This window comes from Salmo salar, chromosome ssa19 (assembly GCF_905237065.1).
Source record: "Salmo salar chromosome ssa19, Ssal_v3.1, whole genome shotgun sequence".
In the NCBI taxonomy this organism is placed as follows: domain Eukaryota; kingdom Metazoa; phylum Chordata; class Actinopteri; order Salmoniformes; family Salmonidae; genus Salmo; species Salmo salar.
Window position 1 is genome coordinate 4,925,759 of NC_059460.1, and position 23,372 is coordinate 4,949,130.

The following is a 23,372-nucleotide window of genomic DNA, read 5'->3' on the forward strand; positions in this document are numbered from 1 at the left end:
TAGGCATGGTTTTTGTCTCATGAGTAAAAGATAATGACGTAGGCAGTGACATCACTAGGGCTGGACTTCGGGTTTAATAAAATAACATGGGACTTTTCTTTTATGCAGAACTTACTCGGAAACATGCGTTATGTTCCTGTTGTCAACTTCTGTCTGCAATTGCATTAATAAAGGTTTTTGAATGATTTAATTAAAGATATTGTCATAATGCTAATTTCGCCAATGAGCCAATGATTGACAAGGAACAAGGAAACAAACCCCAACATGGGCATAAATCTTTCTTGGTAGTCTTAAACAACTTTACTTTGAAACAAAAGTATATACCTCACACGCATGGTTATGGGCTTAAAAGAAAGAAGACACCTGTAACATGTCAGATATAGCGTTGAAATGTTTTATATTTTTAGTTTGCATCCTAATATTACATTTTATATACCTCACAGAACACTGAAATATAACAAAACTGTTTGACATAGAAACACCGGATTTTCTGCGTCTTCAAAAAAATTATGTTTATTAATTATGAAATTATGAAAAATATGAATAACATTCCACCCATGAGGCCACTAGGTCATTTGACTGCATGAAAGGGCTTCACTAGAAACACTATTCAAACTTTCAAACGAACAGACCGGTTTATAATAGTGTGTTTGTTTAAAGCTTTTTGATACCATTGATACTTTTTTTTAACTATAACCATTTTAAATGTTCATAAAAGCTCCATAGGCTTGAATGGGAAGTATTTGGATTTGCTACTTCTCTTGAACAGTTAAACCTACAAACACCAAACCAATGTTGGCATGTTCAAATTGACTCAAAGATTGTGATGCTATTTGTACTTTTGAAATATAACAATTTTAAAATAGCATAAAAGCTCCATATACTTCTAAGGCAAAATGTGGATTCAACACTGCTCTTGATCCATTTCAGATACTAACACCAACCCAACGATAACATATGCAGACTAACTCAACTTACTATGTTTTTCAAATGATTTTTGAAACGAATGTACTTTTTGAACGATAACCATATTAAATGTGTTTAAATCTGTATAGGTTTCAAAGGCACATTTTGGATTCGCCATTGCTTTTGATCCGTTTCAGCTACAAACACCAACCCAACGTTGAAATGTGGAGACTGATTAAACTAATATTGATTCAACACAGCTTTTTGCTACATTCACATTTCATAAACTATAAAGCTTGTTGTATCCCATAAATTTTAATGGCGGAATGCAATCTTCAACATTCTAAACTGAAATTACTGCCACAAACATTCAGAATGTTCCAAATAAAACATTTTGAGAGATTAAAAAACATTGTATGGCTTATGATGATATAGTACTCACTCAAGCCTACTATACTAGCCCTCTATAACTCCACACTTACAAACCACCCCAAAATAGGTCACTATAGCTAACACATAGCCTATGAAAACCCTATTAAAACAGTTACTACTTCTACCATCACTACTGCTGTCAATACTACTACCACTGGTGCATGATTTGAAGTATCTACAATCTGTGATGAATTTAGCTATAAACTAGAAAAGGACATTTACTGAAGTAAATGTGTGTACTTGCTTGTCTTGAAGCACTTATGGTTATGAAATAGTAGTAGTAGACACAGCAATTTAATGTATCAATAAAAAAAAGAAAGTTATGAAGAAATGAGCAAGAATGAATGAGTTATATCAAAGCAATCAATTAATAAGTATACTCAAATTTTAACAATGAATAATACAACTACGTATTTTTTCTTTCGCTTTATAAACATAGGAAAAACAATTATATTCTTCATAGATGTTTATGCAGCACTCTGTCCTACTTTATGAGTATTGCATCAGCATGCGGTAATCCAGGCTGGTCCATCTATACAGACACATCGAAAGGGTCATACCACATAGCTGAAGAGAAAGAGAGAGAGAGAATCATTAACATATAGATGCGTAACCTATGGACCCCCACCCATTTGTATATGAGCATCATAGATGGGAGATAATATGGGGGCCACATTGGGATTCAGAAATTCAACAGTGAGTCAAAACGTTTTTCCCCACCCCTGATCTATATACATCTTTATAAAAAACATGTGGACAAATTCTGACCAACATATTAGATCAATGAATCATATTCTTTGGTATTACAGTAGGTATCGTAAGTACTCATCCCCCTTGGATTTCTTCACATTTTATTGCGTTACAAAGTGGGATTAAAATGGATTTAATTGGACAGTTTATAACAGTTTATAAAATAATAATAATTAAAGACTTCTAAATTATATTCTAAAATATAATTTTCATTAGAAAGCAAATTACGGACTCCTCTTTCAATCTGTATTTGTCCAAAACTCAGTTGTCCTGAGTATTCACAGAATGCCAGGACCTAAGATCAATGGAGACACTCAAGTTTTTGATTTCTATATCTCCTTACACATTCACAAAAATAGTCATGGCCTCTGAACCTTCCAGCTGCCTACTGGACCCTATTCCAACTTAACTACTGAAAGAGCTACTTCCTGTGCTTGGCCCTCCTATGTTGAACATAATAAACGGCTCCCTTTCCTCCGGATTTGTACCAGACCCACTAAAAGTGGCAGTAAAAAGCCTCTCCTGAAAAAGCCAAACCTTGACCCGTAAAATGTAAAACACTATCAGCCTATATCGAATCTTCCATTCCTCTCAAAAGAAATTGAAAAAGCTGCAACTCACTGCCTTCCTGCAGACAAATAATGTATACGAAACGGTCCGGTCTGGTTTTAGACCATATCATAGTGACTGCACTCATGAAGGTGGTAAAATACGTAACAAAAATGTGGAAAGTGTAGTGTAGTCTGCCTTTCTAGTGAGTGTAGTCTGACCCAGGGGTGCGAATGTGAACGGCAAGGCACTGTAGTGATGAACCGCCCTTGCTGTCTCTGCCTGGCCAGCTCCCCTCTCTCCACTGGGACACTCTGCCTCTGACACTATTACAGGGGCTGAGTCACTAGTATACTAGTGCTCGTCCATGCCATTCCTAGGAGGGCTGCGTCACGTCGTGTCAGGCTTTTTCCGCTATATTTGACTTGAGTGGGTTGAGTCACTGATGTAATCTTCCTGTCTGTTGATATCCCTCTAGTGGTGTGGGTGCTGTGTTTTAGCAAAGTGGGTGGAGATATATCCTGCCTGGTTGGCCCTGTCTGGGGGAATCGTCAAACAGGGCCAAAGTGTCCCCCTGACCCCCTGTCTCAGCATCCAGTATCTAGGACCTGACCTGATGACTCCTGTTAGTCTCATCCCCAGTCCACCTGGTTGAGCTGCTGATCCAGTTTCTGCTGTTTTTCCTGTTGCTTTGGAACCCTGACCTGTTCACCAGACGTGCTACCTTGTCACCGACCTACTGTTTTCGACGCTGTCTTTCTCTCTCCACCGCACCTGCTGTCTCGACCTCTGAATGCCTGGCTATGTAAAGCCAACTGACATTTACTCCCGAGGTCCTGACCTGTTGCACCCTCTACAACCACTGTGGAAATTATTTGACCCTGCTGGTCAGCTATGACCGTTTGAACATCTTGAAGAACAATCTGGCCTAAATGGCCTTGTACTCTTATAATCTCTACCTGGCACAGCCAGAAGAGGACTGGCCACCCATCAGAGCCTGGTTCCTCTCTAGGTTTCTTCCTATGTTCCTGCCTTTCTAGTGAGTTTTCCCTAGCCACTGTGCTTGTACATCTGCATTGCTTGCTGTTTGAGGTTTGAGGCTGGGTTTCTGTATAAACACGTTGTGACATCTGCTGATGTAAAAAGGGCTTTACAGTGCATTCGGAAAGTATTCAGACCAATTGACTTTTTCCACATTTTGTTACGTTACAACCTAATTCTAAAATGGATAAAATAATATTTTTCCATCATCAATCTACACACAATACCCCATAATGACAAAGAAAAAAACTGTTAAAAAAATATAAATGTTTGCACATTTATAAACATTTTAAACTGAAATATCTTATTTACATAATTATTCAGACCCTCTGCTATGAGACTCGAAATTGAGCTCTGGTGATTCCTGTTTCCATTGATCATCATTGATGTTTCTACAATGTTATTGGAGGCCACCTGTGGTAAATTCAATTGATTGGACATGATTTGGAAAGGCACACACCTCTCTATATAAGGTCTCACAATTGACAGTTTCAGAGCAAACACCAAGCCACGAGGTCGAAGGAATTGTCCGTAGAGCTCCGAAACAAGATTTTGTTGAGGCACAGATCTGGGGAAGGGTACCAAAAAGTGTCTGTAGCATTGAAGGTCCCCAAGAACACAGTGGCCTCCATTATTCCTAAATGGGAGAAGTTTGGAACCACCAAGACTTCCTAGAGCTGGCAAACCGTCCAAACTGAACAATCGGGGGAGAAGGGCCTTGGTCAGGGAGGTGACCAAGAACCAGATAGTCACACCAACAGAGCTCCAGAGTTCCTCTGTGGAGATGGGAGAACCTTCCAGAAGGACAACCATCTCTGCAGCACTTAATCAGGCCTTTATGTTAGAGTGGTCAGACGGAAGCCACTCCTCAGTAAAAAGCACATGACAGCCCGCTTGGAGTTTGCCAGAAGGCCCCTATAGGTCTCAGACCATGAGAAACAAGATTCTCTGATCTGATGAAACCAAGCTTGAACTCTTTGGCCTGAATGCCAAGCGTCATGTCTGGAGGAAACCTTGCACCATCCCTACCATCCACAGCATAATTGTTAACTTGGGCATGCTTAAAGAGATATTCTGTGTCTGATTTATTCATTTTAACCATGTACCAATCACTGCCTTTCTTTGAGGCTTTCGAAAAGCTCCCTGGTCTTTGTAATTGAATCTGTGCTTAAATTCAATACTTGACTGAAGGACCTTTCAGATGTTGTTCAATGGGGGACAGAGGAAGGTGTAGTCATTCAAAATTCATGTCAACCCCTATTATTTCACACAGATTGAGACCATGTAATTTATTATGTGATCTGTTACACCAAGTTTTACTTCTGAACTAATTTTGGCTTGCCTAAACAAAGGTGATAAATACTGATGGAATAACAATATTTTAGTAATTTAATTTGTAAAAATGTGTTGCATTTTCTTTTCACTTTGACATTATGGAGTATTATGTGTGGATCAATGACAAATCACAATTAAATATTCTGTATTTCAATCCCACTTTGTAACGCAACAAAATGTGATAAAATCCAAGGGGTGAATACTTACTTATGATACGCACTGAATATGTCTTACATTTTGTCATATATCATTCATTGGTCCAATGAATTTCGAGACACTATTTTTTGTTGTTGAACATACACATCTTTGCTCTGTCAGAAGAATATGGTTAATGCCTGATCAAACCTTTTTAATTAAATGGTACTATTTTAACAAAACAGTTATTCAAAGCACACACTGAGATTACACTGCACCACATAGAGGGACAAAGTGTTGTCATCATACCCTGCCATTTTGGACTCAGACATACTATCTAACTATTTGAAAATCAAATAAATGATTCTGTAAAATACAGGGCAGAAAAGGCCCTTGGGCAGGAACAATGCAATGCCACTTTGGCTCTCAGTCTTTATAATGTAACATCAAACCATGAAAAATGAAAGCATTCAAAATATACCTTGCCAATATTCCATATAAATATCACTGGAGGGAGTTAAATGATTCAGAAAGATTATTAATTTTAAACATAATCTGAAATTCAACCATTACATACAGCGCCTAATGAAAGTTTACACACCCTGGCACAATTTTCACATTTGGCTGCCTTAAATTTCAATCTAAAAAGGGATTCAATTGGGGTTTTCTTCCACTGATCTAAAAATGATAGAAATGTTCTGAAATGAATAAAACAAATAAGTGCTGATTGAAAAGGTCTTCCCACCCATTGCTGTGGCACATCTAAATATGTTCAGGTGATAATATTTTCAGAAACAAAATCACACAATTTGTTGAATTAGGTCCATCTGTTTGCAGAAGTAATCGTTGTCATACTGTACATACAACCTCAGAGCCACCAATGAGCCTTGCAAGTATGTATGGGATACATTTTGTTTGGAATAGATCAGGGGAGGTAAAATAAAATATCCCAAGCCACTGAATATCCCTTTGAGTATGGTAATTAATCTGTGGATGGTGTATCATATCACCCAGACACTGAAAAGATCTGGCCATCTTTCCTAACTGAGCTGCGGAAGAGAATGGAAACTGCTCAGGGATATCACTATCATGCTTAAGATCATTTTAAAACAGCCACAGAATGTAATGGCTGAGGTGAAAGAGCTGTGCATGGATCAACAACATTGCATTCACTCCACATTACTGGCCTATATGACAAAGTGAATCATCCATCCTGTTTGCAACAATGCCCGTTTGCAACAATGCCCATAATACTGCAAATAAACATGGCAAATAAATTAACTTTTTGGCCTAAATGACAACTTCAGGTATGGGTCAAATCCAATACAACACATCAAACTGAAACCCTCTGTATTTTCAAGTATTGTGGTGGCAGCATCTTGTTATGGGTCTGCTTGTCACCGACAGGCACTGGGGGGTTTGAAAAAATAAAGATTTTTTTTTACTTAATCCTTTTTTAGATTTTAATTTAAGGCAGAAAAATGGGAAAACTGTGCAAAGTGTGTGTAAACTTTCATTAGGAATTATACAGCATATATAAATATATACACTACCGTTCAAAGTGTGTGTAAACTTTCATTAGGAATTATACAGCATATATAAATATATACACTACCGTTCAAAGTGTGTGTAAACTTTCATTAGGAATTATACAGCATATATAAATATATACACTACCGTTCAACATTTTGGGGTCACTTAGAAATGTCCTTGTTTTTGAAAGAAAAGCAATTTTTTTGTCTATTAAAATAACATAAAATTGATCAGAAATACAGTGTAGACATTGTTAATTATTGTTGTAAATTACTATTGTAGCAGGAAATGGCTGATATTTAATGGAATATCTACATAGGCGTACAGAGGCCCATTATCAGCAACCATCACTCCAGCCTTCATTTCTCAGAACAAGAATAGACTGATGAGTTTCAGAAGAAAGTTCTTTGTTTCTGGCCATTTTGAGCCTGTAATAAAACCCACAAATGCTGATGCTCCAGATACTCAAGTAGTCTAAAGAAGGCCAGTTTTATTGTTCTTTAATCAGCACAACAGTTTTCAGCTGTGCTAACATAATTGCAAAAGGGTTTTCTAATGATCAATTCTCCTTTTAAAAAGATAAACTTGGATTAGCTAACACAACGTGCCATTGGAACACAGGAGTGATGGTTGCTGATAGTGGGCCTCTGTACGCCTATGTCGATATTCCATTAAAAATCATCAGTTTCCAGCTACAACAGTCATTTTTCAACATTAACAATGTCTGCACTGTACTTCTGATCCATTTTATGTTATTTTAATGGTCAAAAAATGTGCTTTTCTTTCAAAAACAGTGACTCCAAACTTTTGAACGGTAGTGTATATATGTCGTTTTTTTTATTTTGTCATTTTTACTGCATCACCACTACACAAAAACATGACAGACCTGGAAAGTTGAAAGTGCCTGCCTTCAGTCTTTGAGGGATGACAACATGGACATGGAGTACAACTCAAACAACAAAGAACCAGGAGACACACCCATTGGAGACACTGGGATAAGAACATGGAGACAAAGACACAAAGCGTGGACAACTCTATTTATAAGGGTCACTACTGGTCTTCTCATGGTGCATTTAAACAAAACTCTAACAATATGATTGTTCCACCATAGGAGTGGTTACAGTAAGTGGTGTGATTGTTAAAGCTTCCCTAGTACACACTAAAAACAAATGGTTGGATAGAGTGCCAAATAAACGTTAGTTTGCTAGTAACTATATTTTTATTTGTTCTGTAAGGAACCATGCTCATCAGGTTCTAAATGGAACCTGAATGGTGCTATAAAGAACCATTTACTAAGCTTCTATAAAGAACCATTAAAAAAAGGTTCTATATAGCACCAAAATAATTGGGTTCTGCAATGGTTACAACCCTTTTTTATGGTTCTTTACATATCCTTTATGGAGAATGGTTTTATAAAGAACTTTTCTCAATATCAAAGGTTCTTTGTAGAACCATACAGGCTGTTTTATTCTGGTTTAATAACCATATTATATTGTTAAAATTCTGTAGGTTTTATTATTGTTTACTAACAAGTTGAATCATGTGTGTTAGCTATGAAATAGCAGGGGGTCCCTGAGGAGAGAATTGAGAACTACTGACTAAGTTAGTAAACCATTCACAACTGACCCAAAGCCATGCTTAGGTCTTTCACAATACACCTTCACTAGCGATAGTCATATATAACATGATTTAGCATAACACAACAGAATGACACTCACTCACGGTTAAACAAAAAAAGTTGTGTCTAAACCATGCCACAAATTATTCTAATGAGCCACCACCCCTACATTTAAATTATCACTAAAAGAGGAAAGAACCCTTTTTTGAACTGCAAAGAAGCATTGAAGGGCTCAAAGGGTTTTTCGGGTCAGCATGGTTCCACATAGAGCCATCACCCTTCCCAAACAACCCTTGAGGAACTCTCATTGTTTTGTGTGTACATACTGTTTTGTGCATACCACACAAGACATGCCACAAGTGGTCTCTTCACAGTCCCCAAGTCCAGAACGGACTGTGGGAGACACACAGTACTACATAGAGCCATGACTACATGGAACTCTATTCCACATCAAGTAACTGACGCAAACAGTAAAATTAGATTTAAAAAACAGATAATAAAAAAACCCTATGGAACAGCGGGGACTGTGAAGCAACACAAACATTGGCACAGACACATGCATATACACACACACACACACACACACATGCATATACACACACACACACATACGATAACATACACACTATACATACACATGGACTTAGTACTGTAGATATGTGGTAGTGGTGTAGTAGGGGCCTGAGGGCACACAGTGTGTTGTGAAATCTGTGAATCTATTGTAATGTTTTAAAATTGTATAAACTGCCTTAATTTTGCTGGACCCCAGGAAGAGTAGCTGCTGCTCCATAATAAATACAAATACTACGGGAATGACTATGTTGTGAGGATATACACATTCTCAGACCACCTATGGAGGGTCAATATGACCATTCACTGAAACTGAAAGCCCCTGACCTCTAAACATTTGTTGCTTCTTAATGATTCTAACAATTATGATTACAACTCATTTTCCTGTGAGAATACTTTTGGTTTAGCATGTTGTGATTTCTGACCCGGTTTGTCAAGTTGAGATGAGATTATCCAATTTACCTCCACCGTCATCACAGCAAGTAGCACGGCAAAAATAATGAGCATATTCTCGTCCAACCACTCTCTAATACTCTCTCTGCACCCCTGTAACAGAGAAGTTAAAGCAATCAGTAAAATACCAGGAAATATCAAACTTCTCAGTTAAGGTAGAGAATATGCTTAACTCTAAATCCTCTTCTTTAAACAAGTAAAAAAGGGTGCTTGGGACCAAAAATAGATCACATACAAATTAAAACAACATACAAGTTTGCTGGCCTTTTAAAAAATGTTGTTATATCAAATGTAACACATTTGAAGTAATGCCACGAGTCAGGACCACTTACGTTTTGATAGATGTCACACATTGTGTAATTTGAAAAAGACCGGATGTCATTGCAGTCACACATTTCATAAGAATTTGAGTCATTCTGGGTGTTATTGATGGGGTGGTAACAGGAGCAGGGTGCCTTCACCCAGATGTTTGGTCCTGTCCATCCACAACAATGAATCTGCATGGTTGTAAGAGAAGGAGATAATGCTTAATCTAACACTTTTTCAAAGTCTAAGGCGGGATTCAAACCATGCAGACAACTGACCATCGTACTGCACTTGACACACTGCGATCCTGATTCGGACGTAACTTTCTATGGTGGAAATTGCCATTGGGTTGTGCATCACCAAACCAAATTCAAACATTGATTATCCAACTTCATTCGCATGGAAATGAAATCATGCATCAAGTTAGAAGACACCTATGTTGAAGTGGGCTTTGTGGAGGTTTAATTACTGTTACTGTGGTTACACCTCCTACACAGCATAAACATTCTACAAGTCAAGTGCAATAGCAATAATCTGTGTGTGTTTGAATCCCGGCCTAAATTTAATTGAACTAGATTCTATCATAGATGACCTCTCAAAATTAATTCACACATATCAAGTGTCAGCAGCAACTGAATTTAAAGTTTAAGATTAGTTTGTTGTAGTTTTGATAATATTTGGAGCATGTATATAGGGAACTATCCAAACAAACTATGTCTCTTAAAGAATTAGGTTGATCCATTCCAGTTGATAATCATAGTTAACTGACTGGATGTATTGAATGTTATTCCAGATGCTCAAAGCACTTTACATTAATGTATGGTGGAAACTCATCTCATCCTTCACCAATGTTTAGCACACACTAGGGTGATGCCTCAGCAGCCATTTTAAGACAGAAAGCTCACCATACGTTAGCTTTCACAGTGGAGAGGTGAGAAGGGATTTATGCCAATTAGGAATCAGGGGGTGATTTGGTGGCCATGACAATACGTGGTCAGGTTGGGAATTTAGCCAGGACATCGGGGTTAACACCCCTACTCTTCAATACCTCAGTTCAACATCTCATCCAAAGGACAAATTACCAACTGGCAATGTATACTACTGCATGTATTACCTCCTGCTGAACGTAGTCCAGAGTCTTTTCCAAATTCAGATAGTTGGATTCATTCTTGCCAAATGATGCAATGAGATGAAGAACATGCTCTTCGACTTTGCTTTCAAACTAGAACAAAATGTGTGAGAAAAAAATGAGATGCCTTTCAAAAGTCACTCCAACTATTGTGTAAATAACATACCCACTGATATTGACTTACAAGATCCTCTTTCAACCCATTCACCAGGTAACAAAAGAGGTTTTATATTCGTGGCACACCCTGAGAAAAACTAGGCTATTGCATACACAGAATGTGACGCTGTGGAATTAGATGTAATAGCAGTGTCCCCTTTAGGCAACAATATTATTTTCAAAATCTCCCTGCATTGATGATTGTCACATCATTATGAAACGCTTATGTATTTGACTTGCTCCTAGGTGTGTGGCTCAGTTGGTAGAGCATGGCACTTCCATTGCCAGGGTTGTGGTTTCGTATTCCCACTGGGGATGTATGAGCTTCTGCTAAATTACTCAATTGCAAATGTAAAATGTGGCAAGGGGAGAAAAAACGGAAACCTGTTCATAGGGGGAAAAATGATTTACCATAGATATATAGCTAGTTCAGGAAGTAATCTTTAATGTCACCAATCTTTGAATATCTTTGTAATTCATAAATAAGGGTGAATCAGCACAATCTTGAGTGCCAGTCATGTTTTAATAGTTTAAATAGTGTCATTGTTGATTGTGATGTGTAACTATGGTCAAATAACACCAATGACTGTGTGAATTTAAGCATTGTACATGGCTCGTGTGAAGATAAGTAAATAAGTAAGCGTAGTTACTCAGGTAATATCATAGGTAAATGTCTTACTGAAGTCCTCTGAGTGAAGAGCAGAACCGCTCCCACAATCTGAGCAGCAAGAAGGATGGAGAGCAGGAAGAAATACTGTAAAGATGAGCAATAGTTAGAGTAGATCAATCACAGCCATATTTTTATGTGCTGCTGCATAATTTATTTGTTTGTGTTTTAGGTGTGTGTAATCTACACAAATTTGGATATACTGTAAATGCCCAGTGTTTATTTTCTTAAATCACTGACCACAACAGGCGCTTATTAGTGTCAGGCGTCTATTTGAGCCAGGTGTTTATTTCCTTAATCCACACAGCTTTGCTCATTTGCATAGTTTGTTTAATTCCAGCATTCACTTGCTGCATCTTAATAAATGTCTTCATTTCCTGCACTAATGTGTTCTCCTTTACTCACAGTGTTTTGTTTCTTTTGTCTTAGTATGCCTCTATTTTGGATGAAAAATTACTTTTACTTCGCAGAATAATTATTCTCCTCTTTGACTTTGCAGTTTTTTCCAATTTCTGGGTGTCTGTACTCCCGGAGTTGTTAACTTTTTTTGTGCTTCCCAGTTAGCTAGCATTTCTCTGCTGATTGCAGCCAATGGCTAGCAGTTGCTTACTGGCAATAAAAATCATTTTTTCTAGGCATTACTGAATTATTTAATATAACAAATCAAACATTAACCCTCATAAACAATTCATGGTAATTCATGGTAACCTCATAAATAATTCATTTAGACCTGGTGTTTCTTTGAAACAGGCATTTATTTGCTGAAATGTGTGCTATTACCCGGCTATTAAATGAGACAGGCGATATTTGAGACTCAGCGTTTAATTTAAGTTTTACATTAACAGAACAATAAACCAGGTTCCATCCAACCTTTTTACGTGAGTAAAGTACATGTCGGATAAAAAATGTCACGACAGGCCTGATGGAAACAGCCAATTTGTCAGTAAACTTTCCAAATGTCTACAAAACGCTTTTATGGGCAAATATTGATATATCACATCATATCAAAGTAAACTTGGAGTCACGCGATGATATGTTGTGTGGTCCTCCCACTACGACTCGGGAAACCATGAACATTATTAGGCTACTGATGAAATAATTTATGATGAACTTCACAGGGTGGTGAAAGTACACTGTGATGAGCTTGATGCTCCTTTACAATAAATATTGACAGTCTTATTCTGGTGACATGATAATCAATGCTTGGCTGCTGTTTGACAAATACAAATAATCATACTTTTTCGTCCATAATAATCTCATCATGTACATTCAAAAAAAAAAAGTGGGTTCCTCAAGGGTTCTTTGGGTAGGGTGGTGGTTCTATGTGGAACCATAACAACTCAAAGAACTCTTTGGGCTCTTCAATGGTTCTTTACAGTTCACAAAAAGGTTCTTTGTTCTTTTAGAAATAATTTAAATGTAGGGGAGGCAGCTCATTAGAATATTTTGGAGCCTGGCTTGCGCACAGCTCTTTTCTGTCATTTCAGTTTATCAAATGTGGAGTTATGCCATTACATACTATATATGAATATTGCCAGTGACGGTGTTTTGTAAAAGACTCCAATAAGGCCTTGTATCCATTGACTAAATTAGTCAGCGGTTCTCAATTCTGTTCTTGGGGACCCCCAGCTGTTCCAGATGTAGCTCACTTGATTCAACTTGACATTTAACACAGATGAAATTTCAACAATATAATATGGTTGACCAGAATAAAAAACCCTGTATGGTTTTTAAAGATGATCTACAAAGAACCTTTCAGATTGAGAATGGTTCTTTATAGAACGAACCTTTATGATCCTGAGTGGGCACATTTCAAATCAAAATCAAATCAAATCAAATTTGATTAGTTACACGTGCTGAATATAACAGGTGTAGCCCTTACAGTGAAATGCTTACTTACAAGACCCTAACCAACAGTGCAATATCCCCACCCCAAAAATATGGATAAGAATAAGAGATAAAAGTAACAAGTGATTAAAGAGCAGCAGTAAAAAATAACAATATATACAGGGGGGTGCCGGTACAGGGTCAACGTGCGGGGCACTGGTTAGTTGAGGTAGTATGGACATGCAGGTAAAGTTATTAAAGTGACTGTGCACAGATGACAACAGAGAGTGGCAGTGGTTTGGAGAGGGGCGGGGGAGAGCAAAGCTTCTAAACGAAACCTCTTGGACCTAGACTTGGCACTCTGGTATCGCTTGCCGTGCGGGAGCAGAGAGAACAGTCTATGACTGGAATAGCTGGAGTCTTCAACAATTTTTAGGGCCTTCCTCTGACACCGCCTGTATAGAGGTCCTGGATAGCAGGAAGCTTGGCTGTTCGCACTACCCTCTGTAGTGTCTTGCGGTCAGAGGCCGAGCAGTTACCATACCAGGCAGTGATGCAACCAGTCAGGATGTGCTTGATGGTGCAGCTGTAGAATCTTTTGTGGATCTAAGGACCCATGCCAAACCTTTTCAGTCTCCTGAGGAGAATAGGTTTTGTCGTGCCCGCTTCATGACTGTCTTGGTGTGCTTGGACCATGTTAGTTTGTTGGTGATGTGGACACCAAGGAACTTGAAGCTCTCAACCTGCTCCACTGCAGCCCCGTCGATGAGAATGGGGGCGTGCTCGGCCCACTTTTTCCTGTAGTCCACAATCATCTCTTTTGTCTTGATCACATTGAGGGAGAGGTTGTTGTCCTGGCACCACACAGCCAGGTCTCTGACCTCCTCTCTATAGACCGTCTCGTTGTTGTCGGTGATCAGGCCTACCACTGTTGTGTCATCAGCAAATTTAACGATGGTGTTGGGGTCGTGCCTAGTCGTGCACTCATCAGTGAACAGGGAGTACAGGAGGGGGTTGAGCACTCACCCCTGAGGGGCCCCTGTGTTGAGGATCAGCTTGGCGGATATGTGGTTACTTTCCCTTACCTCCTGGGAGCGGCTGGTCAGGAAGTCCAGGATCCAGTTGCAGAGGGAGGTGTTTCGTCCCAGGGTCCTTAGCTTATTGATGAGCTTTCAGGGCACTATAGTGTTGAACGCTGAGCGGTATTCAATGAACAGAATTCTCACATAGGTGTTCCTTTTGTCCAGGTGGAAAAGGGCCGTGTATCTAGTGCAATAGAGATTGCATCCTCAGTGGATCTGTTGGGGCGGTATGCAAATTGGAGTGGGTCTAGGGTTTCTGGGATGATGGTGTTGATGTGAGCCATGACCAGCCTTTCAAAGCACTTCATGGCTACAGACGTGAGTGCTACAGGTCGGTAGTCATTTAGGCAGGTTACCTTAGTGTTCTTGGGCACAGGCACTATGGTGGTCTGCTGAAAACATGTTGGTATTACAGACTCGGACAGGGAGAGGTTGAAAATGTCAGGGAAGACTTTTGCTAGTTGGTCAGCGCATGCTCATAGTACATGTCCTGGTAATCCGTCTGGCCCAGCGGCCTTGTGAATGTTGACCTGTCTAAAGGTCTTACTCACATCGGCTGCAGAGTGCGTGATCACACTGTCTTCCGGTACAGCTGGTGCTCTCATGCATGTTTCAGTGTTATTTGCCTCGAAGTGAGCATAGTTTAGCTCGTCTGTTAGGCTTGTGTCATTGGGTAGCTCTCGGCCGTGCTTCCCTTTGTAGTCTGTAATGGTTTGCAAGCCCTGCTACATCCGACGAGCGTCAGAGCCGGTGTAGTGCGACTTGATCTTAGTCCTGTATTGATGCTTTGCCTGTTTGATGGTTCATCGAAGGGCATACCGGGATTTCTTATCCTGTTGGGGGTAGGGGGCAGTATTTACACGGCCGGATAAAAAACGTACCCGATTTAATCTGGTTATTACTACTGCCCAGAAACTAGAATATGCATATAATTATTGGCTTTGGATAGAAAACACCCTAAAGTTTCTAAAACTGTTTGAATGGTGTCTGTGAGTATAACAGAACTCATATGGCAGGCAAAAACCTGAGAAGATTCCTTACAGGAAGTGCCCTCTCTGACTATTCCTTGAGCTTCTTGTCTCTGTTTATTGAAGACTGAGGATCTTTGCTGTAACGTGACACTTCCTACGGCTCCCATAGGCTCTCAGAACCCGGGAAAAAGCTGAATGATATCGAGGCAGCCCCTGGCTGAAACACATTATCGCCTTTGGCAAGTGGCCGATCAGAGGACAATGGGCTTAGGCGCATGCACGAGTCGACCCCATGCTTTATTTTCTTTCATCTTTTTACCTAAACGCAGATTCCCGGTCGGAATATTATCGCTTTTTTATGAGAAAAATGGCATAAAAATTGATTTTAAACAGCGGTTGACATGCTTCGAAGTACGGTAATGGAATATTTAGAATTTTTTTGTCACGAATTGCGCCATGCTCGTCACCCTTATTTACCCTTTCGGATAGTGTCTTGAACGCACGAACAAAACGCCGCTGTTTGGATATAACTATGGATTATTTTGAACCAAACCAACATTTGTTATTGAAGTAGAAGTCCTGGGAGTGCATTCTGACGAAGACAGCAAAGGTAATAACATTTTTCTTATAGTAAATCTGACTTTGGTGAGTGCTAAACTTGCTGGGTGTCTAAATAGCTAGCCCTGTGATGCCGGGCTATCTACTGAGAATATTGCAAAATGTGCTTTCACTGAAAAGCTATTTTAAAATCAGACATATCGAGTGCATAGAGGAGTTCTGTATCTATAATTCTTAAATAATTGTTATGCTTTTTGTGAACGTTTATCGTGAGTAATTTAGTAAATTCACCGGCAGTGTTCGGTGGGAATGCTAGTCACATGCTAGTGACATGCTAATGTAAAAAGCTGGTTTTTTATATAAATATGAACTTGATTGAACAAAACATGCATGTATTGTATAACATAATGTCCTAGGGTTGTCATCTGATGAAGATCATCAAAGGTTAGTGCTGCATTTAGCTGTGGTTTGGGTTTATGTGACATTATATGCTAGCTTGAAAAATGGGTGTCTGATTATTTCTGGCTTGGTACTCTGCTGACATAATCTAATGTTTTGCTTTCGTTGTAAAGCCTTTTTGAAATCGGACAGTGTGGTTAGATTAACGAGAGTCTTGTCTTTAAAATGGTGTAAAATAGTCATATGTTTGAAAAATTGAAGTTTTTGTATTTTTGAGGAATTTGTAATTCGCCTATCATTGGATATTGGAGCAGGTGTTCCGCTAGCGGAACGTCTAGATGTATTAACTTGTATTTTTTAGTTAAATTTAACCACAAAAGTTATTTTCATGTGCACTACGTCATCACGCACAGCCTTTTATCCACAACAAGTCTACTTGATGGAAACATCTCATAACACAACAAAAACTGGAAAAAGTCAAGGGATGTGAATAATTTCCGAAGGTAGGAGTGAATGGATAGGGTTTATAAAAATCAGTAGGGCAAGTGTTTCATCAGCTATAAAATGTAAATTCTACAAATGTCCCGACAGGCCTGATGATAACAGAAAATATTGCTGTACAGTGATTTCAGATATTATTCGGACCCCTTCCCTTTTTCCACATTTTGTTACATTACAGCCTTATTCTAGAATGGATTAAATAAATTTTTCCTCATCAATCTACACACAATACCCGTAATGACAAAGTGAACACAGGTTTTTAGAATTTTTTGCAAATGTATATATATATATAAAGAAATACCTTATTTTCATAAATATTCAGACTCTTTGCTATGAAATTGAGCTCAAGTGCATCCTGTTTCCATTGATCATCCTTGAGATGTTTCTACAACTAGATTGGAGTCCAGCTGTGGTAAATTCAATTGATTGGACATGATTTGGAAAGGCACACACCTGTCTATGTAAGTTTCCACAGTTGACAATGCATGTCAGAGCAACAACCAAGCCATGAAGTCAAAGGAATTATCCATAAAGCACCAATATATGATTGGGTTGAGGCTCAGATCTGGGGAAGGATACCAAAAAATGTATGGAAAGTCCCCAAGAACACAGTGCCCTCCATCATTCTTAAATGGAAGAAGTCTGGAACCACCAAGAGGAATCGGGGGAGAAGGGCCTTGATCAGGGAGGTGACCAAGAACCAGACGGTCACTCTGACAGTTCCTCTGTGGAAATGGGAGAACCTTCCAGAAGGACAACCATCCCTGCAGCCCTCCACCAATCAGGCCTATATGGTAGAGAGCCAGATGGAAGCCACTTCTCAGTAAAAGGCACATGACAACCTGCTTGGAGTTTTCAAAAAGTCACCTAAAGGACTCAGACCATGAGAAACAAGATTCTCTGATCTGATGAAACCAAGATTGAACTCTTTGGCCTGAATGCCAAGTGTCACATCTGGAGGAAACTTGGCACCATCCCTACGCATGGTGGGGGCAGCATAATGCTGTGGGTATGTTTTTCAACAGCAGGGACTGGGAGACTAGTCAGGATCAAGTGAAAGATGAACAGAGAAAAGTACAGAGAGATCCTTGATGAAAACTCCAGAGTGCTCAGGACCTTAGATTGGGGCAACGGTTCACCTTCCAACAAGACAACGACCCTAAGCACACAGCCAAGATAAAACAGGAGTGACTTTGAGTCTTTGAATGTCCTTGAGTGGCCCAGCCAGAGCCCGGACTTGAACCCGATCAAACATTTCTGGAGAGACCTGAAAATAGCTGTGCAGCGACGCTCCCCATCCAACCTGACCGAGCTTCAGAGGATCTGTGGAGAAGAATGGTGAAACTCCCCAAATACAGGTGTGCCAAGCTTGTATCGTCATACCCAAGAAGACTTGAGGTTGTAATCACTGCCAGAACTGCTTCAACAACGTACTGAGTAAAGGGTGTAAATACTTATGTAAATGTGATATTTCATTTTTTTTTTTATAGTTTTGCAAACATTTCTAAAAAACAGTTTTTGCTTGTCATTATGTGTAAGTTGATGAGGGGAAAAACAATTACATCAATTTTAGAATGTGGTAACGTAACAAAAAGTGGAATAAGTCAAGGGGTCTGAATACTTTCCAAATGCACTGTAGTAACCATCATATCGAAGTATGTTGTGTTGTCCTCGCACAACTACTCAGGAAAGCGTGCAGTTTATTAGGCTACAAATGAAATAATTTCACAGGGTGGTGAAAGTACACTGTGATGATCTTGATGCTCCTTTACAAAAAATATTGATATTTTATTTTGGTGACATGATGATCGATGCTTGGCTGCCATTTAACAAATACAAATAATCTCGCTCTTTCGTCCATAATAATCTTGTCATGTACACACAAAATATTTTTTTACAAATGCACTCGGAGCTTGTCAGCTGTTTTGATTTATTTCTTACCATTCCTAACATGCATTTCACCTCCTTCAATGCACCCAGACACCCAATGAAGCCCAACGACATCGTAGCACTTCCACCAATGACCAGGAAATAGGAGAACACAGAAAAAGACATATAGGGAGGGGCAGGCACTGTAAAAGAGGAAATAACAAACTTTGAGATACTTGTTGCTCATACTGGTATGGGTTGCCAGTAATAGCTGTACCGTGCACTCAACTTTGAAATAAGAATTGGACCAGTGTCGAACCAAAGCACAATCATGTCTCAATTTAAAACAAATCTGGGGTTAAAGTAGGCCTATTATTTTACTAGTTTGTGAATATAATGTGTAGCTTACAGGCTGTCTGTTTTGAATGAATAAACTAATCTTTCATAATATAAATACCAAAAAAGCATGTTTTGGAGGGACATAAGAATTGAAATACTGTGATTTTGTTCATGAGATCCAAAAGTGAATCAGAAAGACAATTCCTAGTGTATAAAAAAGGACTATCTCAGGGAATGTTATTCCTATATTACTACAGATACATCATTGTATTTAAGGATATTTGTGTGTTGAAATATTACATTATGTAATATTACATACTGCCATTCATTGTAAGGAGTTGTTGATGAAAACAGAAACTCACTGAAGAAGCTTGTCTCAGCAAGGACTATCCATATCCCAAGTGACAGCAGGAGGGCGCCCACACACTGGTGGGAGGATGATATCTTATTGCATTGCACAATAAATACATCTCTCAACTAAGAATTCATTTCACCTATCAATAGATATTTCGACAGACTTCAATCAACCTGCAAATATACATTGAGTGTACTTTGATCAGTGAATTTGGGCAACAGTTACCACCATTCTTATGTCTAGCAGCATAAACTTTTAAATAAGTGAATGATCAAACTTACAGAAAAAAGTAGATTGAAAAGGAATAGGAAATATTTGATGAGACCAATACAGCCTTGGGATGCCATTCTGTATCTGAAAAATAAGAAACACAATCACAGTCATTATGGAGTTGTTCACTGCTTTGTTATTTGATGGCCGTTTGGACTGCGTTTCTGCTTCCGACACAGCATTAACATTCTACAAGTCAAGTGCAGTGTAATGTTGGTAATCTACGTTTGTTTGAATCCTTGCCAATGTGGTTTCAAAGGTTGGTGGTCAATGGGTGGAAAATCAATGCTCTGTTGTTATTAGTAATAGACCAGCGTGGGTGTGTGCCTGAGGGTTAACACCAACAACTCCGGACCACATGTTGTAATCGCTTCAGAGAGACGGGTTTGCTTCTCGAGCCAACATTTCCATACTGCCTCCATCTTTCTACCCCTCTCCTTCCTTCTGTCTAGATCAAATACGAAAGGGAATGGGATAAAAAAAACAGGGGTGTCATATACCCTTCTCCTAGGTGATACAACCCAACATATTATATTACCCTTCAAGGTGATTAATTATTTAGTCACCTTTATACAGCTCTCCAACACTGTAACTAAGCTTAATGTCAATGTAGACAAGACGTTATTACATTCATGATCAGTTTATAAATAGCTGTTTTTAGCAATTGTTGTTTTCCTAAATATTTTCCATGTTGCAATATTACACTGAATTACACAAAAATGAAACACATCTTTCTGTTTGAAGCTGAATACAAGTCCCATCTTCAGTGTGAAGCCTTTGTTGGTTTTGTAATTTGTAAATCAAGCTTCCATGATTAGTTTATCAAAGAATGTCTGCATCTAAAGCATTTCAAATCCTACAGTATCACATATATCTTGGTTTGCCCTCAAGATATACATCTCTTTGATAATAAATGAACTGCTCATTTCTAAACTTGAAATACACATTCTTTTCTTACCTGAAATGTAACGAGAAGTAACAATGAACCGATAAAAGCAGAAATGGTTTTAGAGTGAGACGGTACAGGAAAAAACAGGGTGGTAACACAGATACAAATAGAACATGCAAATGAACTGTCACAGCTGAGCAAATACTACAAACCATATATTTTCACTTTCCTCCACGATGTTTGTTCAGTTGGTTTTTAATATCCCATATTCAATCAGTTTAATTTGCCTTTAATTGTTTGTTTGACCAGCGTAAGTACACTCGCTGTAACCAATCTGCCTGCTTAATTAAAAATGAATGAAACCAGGAATAGGAAAAAAGGTAGCTTTATGTTTTGTCAAGCACAATCTAAACTACTTCATATGACTTAACTAATTAGATATAATTAGTTATGATATTTCACAGAGCACCTGTTTGGTTCTGTTGTAGCAACCGTTGTGAAAGTCTTTGTGGTAATTGTAGGCTTGATTTGCCTTAAATTCCTGAACCATCACTATTTAGAAGACTTTACAATGTGGTTAATATTTTTTCTGAGTATGAACAGTGTGCTGAAACAAACAATTAGGAACATTTAACATTTTATTTGGGTACATTTAGTTAACAATAGTGTTCATGGTGAAAAATGTCTGAAGTGAATGAGCAGTGATGAATTTTTCCTAACAACTGATATGAGATGGCGTGGCTAACCAGGCAGTCAAAGCATTAATAACTCAAAATCACTTCATATTCAGATCCAATCTGCTTTACCACTCTCAGCATCAACCACTCTCAATGTCAAGAGCTATCAAAGGAACAATTTTCAGGTTTAGCCTACACTACCGGTCCAAAGTTTCAGAACACCTACTCATTCAAGGGTTTTTCTTTATTTTTACCATTTTCTCAATTGTAGAATAATAATGAAGACATCAAAACTATGAAATAACACATGACGTTTCTTGAAAGTTCATGCAGATGTTTGATTTCTGAATAACATACATCTGAAAGTTATAGGTGTCCATAAAAAAATAAACATATAAGAAACCTCAAGTTGGACAATTTTTGTGTGTTCTGAGAACGTGTTAATTAGGGTTTAATATTTCCCGTGGGCCAAATCCACAAAGAGTCTCAGAAAAGGTCCTAGGACTCCTGTTAAAACTTGTTTTCAGAGAAAAAAAAACTCCCAGCTCAGAGTAGGTTTTAGGATGATGTGAAGACACTGCTCAGTCAAACTGAGCCAGGACTAAAATCTTTATCTCAGCTGGTAATCAAGAGGTACCGCAAAGGAAAGATAGTGATGACGCTCATTACCATTGTTGAAAATCATGGAGAATAACTAGGGATGTGCCGAGAAGTTGGACAAAACAAGTAAGTAACGGATATGGTCTATTTTCCTGATACGATTATGCCTGTCTGTAAAGAGAAGGGCCGGCTGTACGTTGATCCTGTTACTTTGACTGGATAGAGCGAAGCCGTATTTCTCTGTCCCCTCGCTCTTTTTTTCTTCGCTTCGGCTTTGCTCTACCAGATCACTTCTCCTCCAATGTTTGGGTCTGATCATTTAGATTGCTGCTGCCACCTGTTACCCTACTATGATCAATTCAATGGTTAAATATATGAAATATGCTTTTTACACCAGTTCAATTTAAAGAGTACTCAGATCGGTTCTTTTAAAGAGGACTAAATGTGAAAACACCCTAAGTGACAGCAAACGTGTCTGCCCTGCTGCAAGTTGAGGACACATAGACACAGACAAAAACACATGCCTCCACACGCTGCTCATAATCTGCAGCTTTTTTGGTCTATAAAAGTGCAGGGACATAGGTATTTCGCCAACCTCTACTTAGTTATATAAAAACACTTCAGTGTTTTCCGATCATGAGTATTATCCGATCCGACTATCAACTGTCAATTTACGGATACAATAATGAATACGAGTATTGACAGTTCGGCATACCCCTAGGAATAACCAATCGTGATGCGACATCGCCAGCTGTGAAATCTATAGCACGCTTCCGACCTCCACAGTGAATGTGACTGTAAATCAAATGTTGCAATTGTAAAACATTTCATATAGTTTTTCACCGATAAGGTCACTTTGACCACTCTTAATTCTTGCCTAATGGCATTAAAAACATACCATTTTTTACCAATTTAGAATAATGTAATAATTGCCTATTGCAATTAATCATTCAGTAGCCTATGGCGGTTGTTAAAAGCAGAGGTTTGATAATAGTACTGTTTTCTCAACACATACTACCGCTCAAAAGTTTTAGAAAACCTACTCATTCAAGGGTTTTTCTTAATTTTTTTTATATTTTCTACATTGTAGAATAATAGTGAAGACATCAAAACTATGAAATAACACATACATTTTGATTTGTTTAACACTTTTTTCTGGTTCCTACATGATTCCATATGTGTTATTTCATAGTAGGATGTCTTCACTATTATTCTACAATGTAGAAAATAGTACAAATAAAGAAAAACCCTTCAATGAGTAGGTGTTCTAAAACTTTTGACCGGTAAAGTATGTCACTCCCGTTCAACAACTCTAAATCGCTTTGGCATGGTAGGCATCAAGTCACTTGCCAATAATGTGGCATAAAGCGTTTGAAAGGTCTATCATTTTCGTCGAACACAATCAAAGGACCTAAAGCAGGCCACATTCAGTCTTCCCCAAGGTCCGGAAGGCCA

General features: G+C 38.6%; 1 protein-coding gene across 1 annotated transcript; it reads right to left on the reverse strand.

Moving 5' to 3' along the window:
- Window positions 1–1,207: 1,207 nt before the first annotated feature.
- Window positions 1,208–20,765, reverse strand: cd37 (CD37 molecule). Its single transcript, NM_001140775.1, is given in 9 exon segments — window positions 1,208–1,905; window positions 9,332–9,415; window positions 9,655–9,819; window positions 10,743–10,850; window positions 11,593–11,667; window positions 18,860–18,990; window positions 19,489–19,552; window positions 19,763–19,835; window positions 20,710–20,765. Coding segments are annotated over 8 exon segments (771 nt in total). The 5' UTR covers window positions 19,829–19,835; window positions 20,710–20,765; the 3' UTR covers window positions 1,208–1,827.
- Window positions 20,766–23,372: the final 2,607 nt, after the last annotated feature.